At 33.0% G+C, this 9,586-nt stretch overlaps 3 protein-coding genes across 5 annotated transcripts; 1 reads left to right on the top strand and 2 right to left on the bottom strand.

The window, feature by feature from the left end:
• Positions 1-1,661: 1,661 nt before the first annotated feature.
• Positions 1,662-2,539, bottom strand: LOC124835511 (transmembrane protein, putative (DUF3464)). The gene has a single exon (XM_047310441.2). The coding sequence runs from the start codon at positions 2,522-2,524 to the stop codon at positions 1,916-1,918; it is 609 nt and encodes a 202-aa protein (XP_047166397.1). The 5' UTR covers positions 2,525-2,539; the 3' UTR covers positions 1,662-1,915.
• Positions 2,540-2,553: 14 nt separating this feature from the next.
• LOC124835515 (DUF21 domain-containing protein At5g52790-like) lies at positions 2,554-6,743 on the bottom strand. The gene is made up of 12 exons (XM_088112162.1): positions 6,108-6,743; positions 5,947-6,023; positions 5,552-5,635; positions 5,346-5,459; positions 4,959-5,045; positions 4,738-4,877; positions 4,560-4,647; positions 4,234-4,307; positions 3,652-3,839; positions 3,267-3,508; positions 3,015-3,061; positions 2,554-2,906 (listed from the first exon to the last, which is right to left on the bottom strand). The coding sequence occupies exons 1-12, from the start codon at positions 6,286-6,288 to the stop codon at positions 2,828-2,830; spliced, it is 1,401 nt and encodes a 466-aa protein (XP_087968288.1). The 5' UTR covers positions 6,289-6,743; the 3' UTR covers positions 2,554-2,827.
• Positions 2,853-8,841, top strand: LOC124835514 (putative F-box protein At1g58310). 3 transcript variants are annotated; one of them, XM_088112160.1, is made up of 4 exons: positions 2,853-2,982; positions 6,758-6,962; positions 7,331-8,317; positions 8,445-8,841. In XM_088112160.1, the coding sequence occupies exons 3-4, from the start codon at positions 7,412-7,414 to the stop codon at positions 8,619-8,621; spliced, it is 1,083 nt and encodes a 360-aa protein (XP_087968286.1). In that variant the 5' UTR covers positions 2,853-2,982; positions 6,758-6,962; positions 7,331-7,411; the 3' UTR covers positions 8,622-8,841. The 3 variants fall into 3 exon arrangements, with proteins under 3 accessions (XP_087968286.1, XP_087968285.1, XP_087968287.1); XM_088112159.1 differs by having other exon boundaries at positions 6,758-8,317; XM_088112161.1 differs by having other exon boundaries at positions 6,758-8,317; positions 8,467-8,603.
• Positions 8,842-9,586: the final 745 nt, after the last annotated feature.

Raw genomic sequence — 9,586 nt, 5'->3', positions numbered from 1 at the left:
CTACTAAGACCGAACGCTAATACAAAATCGAGCACTACTGAATATTTCTAATGGTACCTAAATCATATACCCATTTACAACTATCCAATGATACCTAAATCTTTTTAAGATCATTTCAAAGAATCCCAAACCAGAATTCACTCCAAATTCTGCATAATCCACAACTCAATGATCACAACATTTAACATCCCACACAAACAATGCCGAACACACAAACATTCAATTTCACACACATGCAAAACCATCAAACAACATTTTCATACATCATCAACCAATCAATTAAATTACTAGTTTCTCTTACCTCTTAACCGAACCGAACGACTTCTACCCTTCCAGAAATTTGCTCACACCTCCAAAAAATCCTAAGAACACCTATAGCTCACTGATTTGTGAGAAGAGACCAACCAAAGTACCAAAAATGAAGTTAGAAAGGGGGAGAGAAGGCTGATGAGCACATGCAAACAACAAGGCTTACTTGCATGTGCCAGAGATTCATGAGAATTAAAGGAACGAAACTTACCAACTCTAAACACTAAACTGATCGGTGAAAGAGAAAGCTCTTAACACCCTGATTGCTTAGGCACGATCTGATTGTTAAACAGATGAAGTGAGATTGAGGAAATCTAGAGAGAAGGAGGAGAAAAGAAGATAGTAGAAGTTTTGGAGAGATATAACTGTATTAAGAGAATGGAACGAGACTTTTGAAACTTTCATTTATATATCACTCTTATTTTAATCTAAACCGTTTGGTCTCATCCTTTGTTTACATGTGTCTATTCCAAACTTCTTTAAACCTCCCAGCTCTTACACATAAACTCCTTTGAGTTAGGATTAATCCATGTATTTTTTTAATTTATTAACTATTTTATTCTTTAATTTTACAAAATACATTCAAAAATCAAAATATATTATATTTTTAACTTTTCAAAATAATGAAATTATTTATACAAAATATGATTACAACTACAAAATTATTATGAATAACTTTCTAGAAAACTAATATTTTATATATTGTTTAGAAATAATAAATTTTCATTATTAGAAGCAAATATAAATTAATTTTCATTATTAGAAGCAAATATAAATTAATTTACATTTTTTAAAATGTGTACAAAATAATCATTATATTAATTTATGTGAAAACTACCTCTTTTTTATTATATAATAAAAAACCACCTTTATGCAATAAATTATAATTCTATCTCCTTAAGATTAAAACCATTCCCTTCATACAATAAGATATTTCTTGAGAAACATTTAACCCGTATAATAATATATGATTATATTGATGTTTGGTTTCATATTCTCTGTCTCAATTCAAAAAAAAAATGATGATCTATCTGCTTTTGAAATAGAATATCATTAAAGTTTCCACATTAGTTTATCAACCTAGTTTGTTGATGTTGTATCTGCAAAACGGAGTACAACTATCATCAGATACATAACAAGCATGAGCTCTGTTATAAACACAGATAACAGATCTCATAACCTTTTGGCATTGGCTTGCAGACATGGAATTCATACATCAACATAAAATTAATTTACAGATTAATGTAAATCTTATCTTAGAAGGTGATTATTTACAGATGAATATAAATCTTATTTTAGAAGCTGATTTATGAAGTTGAGTCAAATTATTGTAAGGCCAATACTACTAAATGTTATCACTTAGAAATTAGACTTCTCAAATATTTCACCGATCATAGTAGCAGCTACTGCAACAATCATGGTTCTGACTTCTAAGTACACAATTTAATGCATCTCATACAACATCATTAACCCCTCTGCAGACTTATCTATCTCTTTAATTATGAGAAAGAACTATATATTCTGGAATCATCATAATTCTGAACAATCATTATGACATATGCAGTATAATTAGAACTATGAATACATGGTGATAATTCGAAACTATCTACTTTGCAGCATCTTCTTCCTGCCACATATCTACCCAGTTTTTCTGAATCTGTTCCACCCCAAGAAAAGAACCATCCTTTTCTGCATCCAAACTTGCAGACAGTGCCCCATATGCAATCCCAACAGAGGAAGCTCCAAAAGTCAAAAAAGCAGTCATAAAGGCTAGCCACCGTGGTGCATCATACACTTGGTTTTCCCTAAGCACCCCAAAAATGTGCATGAACATCAACCCCAACCCCATTGGCACCCCCACACAGAACAAAATCCTACGTATTATCCTGTAAATAACTGTGCTGGGAAGCTCATCATCAGCATCCTCATCATCAATGTTTTTCCTTCTAATAGGCCTCTCATTGGAATCCTTTCCTACGGTTGGAGGAGTGGAAGAAAAGCCTTTGGCGCTAGCATAAGGCTTTAATGTGCAGAAGGGGTGGTTGAGCTTTTGTGTAGGGTAAGAAGCTGGGAAGTTTGGTCTGCATGGAGAAAGTTTTGAGAGAATGATAGAAGAGTTTGGTGCACAAATCAGAGTTTTCATGGCTTCTCTTGCTGTGTTTGGTTGTTCATCATGCTTGGAGTGAGATATTTTATTCACGTATATCTTATCCATAAAGTAAATGGTTGGTCATGAGCCTCATCATCTCTCTCATCATCGTTTGGGATATTTGTTATAATGCTACGGATATTTTAAATATATTTATTAAGTTTCACACATATCAGTTAAATTTTTTACAGGGTCAACACATTAAAAGCTAATATTATGTCATAAACAATAATTAAATGAAAATGTAAACAACTTTTCCAATGAATTGAATTTTATTGTATTGATATTTGAAAATCAAAACCATGATGTTGTGAAGATAAGGAATCTTCATGTCACTGAGACTGAACAAAATAAATAGTAGAAAGTTCTTTATCGATGACCAGAACCAGAAGCCCTCCATGATGATCTTGATTGTGACTTAAGTGACTGCAGCAGATTGATTCTAATGCTGAAAATAAGAAAAATTGAAGCATGGTATCTGTCAATTGCTGTAAATTTATTTGGGGGAAGCAGAAATGTAGGAGGTAATATCAAAATTCAATGCAAATTTACTCACTTCTTTTGAACGTGTACATATTCATCAGTTTCATCCAATATGTCTTTCTTGTAAATGAAAAAAGTAGATAGCAATCAGCATTGTAAAACATGATAAGTTTGATGTTTCAAACAATGATGAAACATTTCACTAAACTCCTATGAATCAAATTGGTTAGTTAATAGCTAAAAAGTTTAAGAAATTAAACGGCAAAATCAACACTTTGAAGTGTATTCTGCATTATTGACAGTATATTATAAAACCCATTCTAACCTGTAACAGTTCCTCCATGACATCTTCCATTGTGATGATGCCAATAACCTCTTCATCTATAACATCTGGAAGAGAATCTATTTGTTCCTGTGAGAAATATTCATTTTCTTGACTCGCTTCACTGTCTAGTTCCATGACATTTCTTAATGTTGGACTATGAAATTCCGCATCACTGGAGTTTAAACAGGATTCATGTACAGAACTTCTCTGACTCATTTCAAGGACAAAGGAAGAATCAGATTCTGCAAGTCCCAGATTGACAAAGATAAATGATTTTTTCTCTCCCAAGATTGTAACTTTTTTTTACTTTTGTTTTGCAATTCATCTAAAGTAAAATGTTGTTCTGTTTGATATGATACCATGGCTAAATTCTGTAAGATGTTACCTGCAACAACTTCAGCATGAGCCGAATTTGATGTTTTAGGAGTAATTATATTAAAATAGGTGGGTGCACCCACAGCACTAGTTGTAGTGCTCTCTGTGTCTTTGTTGGATTTCAAGACAATAGCCATGTGACTGTGACCCTTCTGGAATTGATTCAATATCTCATATAGTGGCCAACTTTCATAAACTCTGTTACACAATTATTAAATGAACAATATCATATAGTTAGTACAGTAGTGACTACTGCATGAATGAAGATCATAAGTTCCAATACATATCTATTGATCTTCTCACTTTTCCATAAAAACAGTTGTTTTACAATTTGTACAACATTAAATAAGGATCTTTTAGTCTCACTGTAACAACATTTTACATCAATAAAATACTTGATATGGTTTCAGGCTTAAGTCTTATAAATGGAAAAACAAGTTCTTCTACAGAGATCAATTATTAGTAAAGTTGTGATACTTCGCACTATTACCATGATGACTAGAAAAAACATCAGTATCTACAATGGTCAGTGATGATGTTAAAGCTGAGATGGAATCTGGCTTTTATTTTCCTGTCAAATTAGCTCTATTACCTTGGAATTTTCCTAATAATCAAATTCTTTATGGGTGTCTCATCTTCAGGGCGGCAGAATATCAAGTTTTTAACCTGTAGAAAAAGAATTAATAGTTCTACTATATGAATACAAAATACTAAGCAATGTTGAGAAAAAAGCTAATGTACTGCAACTAATAACATTGTCTCAAATGTCATTGGAAGCTTTCTCTTTTGCCTTTATTAATTGATATGAACATAATGATAATTCTATACTTTCCAAGTTCATATATTCAAGATTTATCACAGAAAATACTTAAATCCACTATATTTTCCTTCTGTCATTTTGGTTCTTCAATTGCTTACCAATATGAGGCCAATGATACTTCTTGCGTGCCCAGAATGGATTGGTATTCGACTGTGACCTTTGCTCATTATTTGTGTCATTGTATGCCTGATGACAAAGGTGAACTGCATTTATAGATTAAAAATTGGGAGAAAAAGTTTATGTATGTGACTTCAAAGTTGAGTTATGACAGATTACATGTCAAGTTTAGAATTTATATCAAGAGAAAAAATTTGAGATATGGGTGTCATTGCATCTTTAGCTGTCTTCTGAGTCAAATCTATAGCACCTGTGATTATAGAAGTTTCATGATGTGACAATTCTCCCCCTTTCCCTGCCTGCATGTGAATACTTTAGAAACTAATCTCATACATGTGATTAAGTTAAGCAAGAGAGAATATACTAATTAAGAGGAAAACCTCATTTGCATGTAAGTCCACAAATGTCTTCAATTCTGATCTTCTGAGAAGAACTGAATGTTCTTTCCCTAGACCCCAATCCAGCACCTACCAAAATAGAACAATACTAAAAGATATTAATTAAATTTTCTAAAAATATGAGTTTTACAGGAAAATCACCTGATATTGATATATACTCATGAGTTTTTTCCTTGAGAAACTGAAATAAATGTGTCTATGCTCTAATTCTATATATTTCTTTAGCTTTTCATTTTGTGCATATAACCATGAGTTGCACAATGAAGCAGTTCTGTTGCAATAAATCATCAATTACAAATGCATTGCATGACAATGACATTGAATAACAAAATAAATACGAAACAAACACAACTATAACATATACTTTACCTTACTAGCAGGATAGGTTATAGGGAAGAAGATCAGCAGAAGCAGTTGAACAAGGGGAGCCATTTTTGCTCCTAAAGTCAGTCCATGTCGAGAGCATATAGCTTGAGGTAAAATCTAAGATGATAAATGTAACATGAGTTAGTTTAAGAAAAAAAAATTCCTTATTTCAACATGTTTGTTTGTGCATCTTTCAAAACAAACATTACCTCTGCAAACACAGTCACCAAGGGTGCCGACATGAGAATGGTAAACCAAGAAGGGATGATTGAGTCCATAAAAATTGGCAATGCCTTGAACAAGAAGAATTAGAATCGCATTTTTTGTAAATTTCAACAAAATCATGTGTAGTACCTTCATTTAACAACTAAAAAAAATTGTTTTTCCCCAAGAATGTTATTAGACCCTTCTTGCAAGATCATAGGGCATGCAAGTAGATTGAGTATTTGCTTAATCAGCAATTCAAGTCAAAAGGGATTTTGTCTAAAGGAACATCAAGGAGAAATAAAGGACAAACCAATATAATTACTTCAATATCTAGTACATGTGCTTCTTTAAGTTTAATAGCCACATCAACTAATTTCATGTGCTATATAAAACATACCTCCATAGCCAGTGATTTTCCTAGAAGAAGGGTACACAGGACAAAATGTCCATTCTTTACCAAAGGTCTAATCCTTTCTGCAGATAAAGTAAGATAGTAATACCAATTATGATAAAGATCTTAAAGCTGCATAATGTAGTGACATGTGTTCTGATGGTAACCTGCATTCTTTCTGTCTTTTGGAAGACCTGCCTTAATGAGGACCTCAAGATCAACTAGGCTGAAGGACAGTAGTCCTAGAGCAAGGCCAGATGCAATGCCTGCCAGAGCCACCAACAATAGACATACCGTAAAATAGCCCCAAAAGTCAAGATCACAACATGGGAACTGATATTCTTTCATTGTGTGAATATATCAAGTGTACTAATGTTGTGATGTATGGTGAAATATGTATCCATATTTATTGAGTGGTTTATCCAATGGCTTGGCCTTTGAAGAGAACTGGTCATGAGTACTTGTGTAAGAACATCATGACAATGAGGAAGAAGATAGAAGATAGATACAAATAACATTCGGCTCAAAGACTCTGTGAATGGAGATTCTGAGATAAAAATGGCATCAGAATGGAATGAAGTACAGGAATGTCACTATATATTAACAAAGACTATTCTACATCAACACCAACCCTTAAAAGATTTATTTTAAGTACTCAAACATGCACATTTTTTATTAAAAGGATACTATTTTGTATGTAAGATAAATTGTTTTTCTATTCTTATACTTTCAGTTTTTCAAAATCAAATTATAAAGATTAGTGTATCAACAAAACATATAAGAATGTTATATGCTAATCAGAATTGTAGTTTGACAGGAGGAATGGCTTGGATTTCTTAAACAGCAGACAGCAAAGAATGATTTGATCCCTCAAATGCTTTTTGCTATAGTGAAAGACAAAGAAGGAAAACAAAGTTTAGGGCCTGGTGGAGATATCATAGTGAAGAATTTGATTAGAAAATAAAACGAGACAATGATTGAGGGGTTGAAAAGGAGATTGTAGATACAAATAATGATGTAAGGTAAATCTTCAATGTTTAAGCAATAATTTATTTCCCACTTTTTGTTGTTGGCCAAAGGAACAAACCTACGACTCAGCATTGTAGCTATACTCCAATTAGTGAAGACAACTCCTCACTAAGTTTTAATTTATTCATGATGGTTGACCAGAAGCATTAAAATTCCAATAATATATATGAAATTTGATTAGAACCAATGGAAGGTTGCTTATACGAAGTTTGATTAATAAATATAAAGTGGCTTGAAATACACGGTAAGAAGTTGTTTGCTTACCAAGGACGGCCTTAGAAAATTAGCTTAGTTTCTCTTTGAAAGAAGAAATTATTATCTAATTACAAGAAAGTAAACTTTTTGTACATTGTTTCTGTAGATAAATACTTTGGAGAAATCTCTTCACACACTCATTTTTTCTTCGGTTTTCAACTTCTGCTATCACAACACAGTAAAACTGATGGGGAGGGACATGATCAGTGAGTTGCCTGACACCCTTTTGCTCCACATAATGAGTTTCATGAACCCAAAATATGCTGTTCAGACTTGTGTCTTGTCTAAAAGATGGAATCACCTATGCAAACGACTCATCAATCTCACATACTCTCCTATTCCAGATCTCCTGAAGAAAATTGGGGTTGAAAGGTTTAAGAAATTTGCATCCTGGGTCTTGTCTACACGAGATCACTCATGTTCCCTGCATAGTCTTAGTCTTCGCCGTTGTTGGACAGAACCTGAACTCTTAGACAAGATCATTAAATATGCTTTGTTCTGTAATGTTCAGCAGTTGATTTTAGATGTGTATTCAGGCTTTAGACCTGATTTTGAGTCACTCCCTTTAATCTTTTGTTCTCGGTCTCTGACATCTCTTGAGCTTTGCATGGCATGGAACTATGCTCTTATAGTACTTCCAGAATCTCTCCACATGCCAGTATTGAAAAACTTGCATCTTCAAGGTGTAAGATTTACAGCAAGTGACAAGGATTCAGCCGAGCCCTTTTCAAATTGTCACTCGTTAAACACTTTAGTCCTTAGATACTGTTGTTTGAACGATGATGCAAAGGTGCTTTGCATATCTAATTCTACCCTTTCTAGTTTCACCTCATGTGAAGGACAGACTTACCAAATTCTGCTTTCTACTCCAAATCTTAGTTTTTTCACCATCAAGGGTTCTGCCACTCACCAACTCTTCTCCACATGCAATCTTTCTTTTCTTGAAGCAGTAAATATTGACGTGTCTTGGGATGGACGTTGGGCTGAGAAAAGTTCAATCATCAGTTCAAACATCATGAGATGGCTGCAAGTGCTTGCCAATGTAAAGAAACTGACCTTTACTTCTTGGTATCCCTTTCAAATTATGTTACATGTAAGTTACTGCAGCAGGTTTTTCCTTTATTTTGTTCTCGATGTTCATATCATTTTTGCATTCATATGTCAGAATTTGGGCCTGCTTTCAATCTTGCATTTCAAATTTCCATGTTTTGATTGTGTAGGATTTCTCTAATCCCATTTCAGTGAGACCTGAACCTCCGAGCTTAGTAAGATTGGAGTCACTGAAAGTGTTTAAGCCTTTCTCTGTAGACGTATCTGATGAGGAAGTAAACACAGTAGTGGAATACTTGCTTCGGGGCTCTCCAATGGCCAAAGTTCACATCACAAGAAGGGCTTAATTGATATACATATACTTTCTTGTTTTGGTGGAGAATTTTAGAGACTACCCAGTTTTTGTCTTTCTTATATGCTTTCTTTCTCCTTGTCCAAAATATTCCCTTGTTTGCAACGAATGGTAGAGATTTTTGTTTTATTTAGTTTGGACGAATGTAAAGTTCTAAATATTTAATAAACTTCTACTCTCCAAAAATAAATATCTATTTTTATTATAGTAGGTGATACAATAAAGTTAATTTGATAAGAATATTTTGTTAATCTTTTGAAAATGAAAACAAGAGGGAAAATCATAATAATTGAAACTTGATAAAAAAAAATTAAGAGGCCAAAATTATATACAAATAATTTTCAAATAATGCAATGAAAAATATTTGCTCCAAGTCCAATGCAACTCTTAAAGTAAACACAGTGGTTGTGACGTGAGCTTCAAATCCTACAATAATTGACTGAAATCAGTATAGAAAAATCCAAAGCATGCAGAAAAAAAAAAAAAGAAACATTTCTTTATGACATTTTACAGCATTTCAATTTTATTTTCCACAGCCTAAATAACTGCATGAGGTTGTAGTTTTTTGACACCTTGATAGTTCTTTACCAAAGGATAAAGATAAAGTGTCAAAGGAAAAAGCAAAAGAAGAAGAACTGGCAGGTATATATCTACAAGTCCTTTTGCTTTCTTCCCTTCTGTACTGGGACCAAAATCAATTTTGAAACATTTTTCCTCTTTTGTGTTTCATAAACACTTGGTGAAAACAATATACATAAGCATCAATTACTCATCTTTTGACTCATCACCATCTCTTACAACAAAAACTATATAAAAGGTTTCTATTAACGTACACAAAAGTCTGTTTTATTCTATTTGTTTAATAAGAAGTTTATCTAAACACATTCTACCTTTTTAATAACCTAAGCATGTTGTTATTAAATTACTCTAACATTCTTCATCAGAATCTTCCACCACTGA

Source organism: Vigna umbellata, chromosome 4 (genome assembly GCF_029865625.1).
Source record: "Vigna umbellata cultivar VRB3 chromosome 4, Vumbellata_1.0, whole genome shotgun sequence".
In the NCBI taxonomy this organism is placed as follows: Eukaryota; Viridiplantae; Streptophyta; class Magnoliopsida; order Fabales; family Fabaceae; genus Vigna; species Vigna umbellata.
This window is presented reverse-complemented; position numbering and strand designations above follow the sequence as displayed.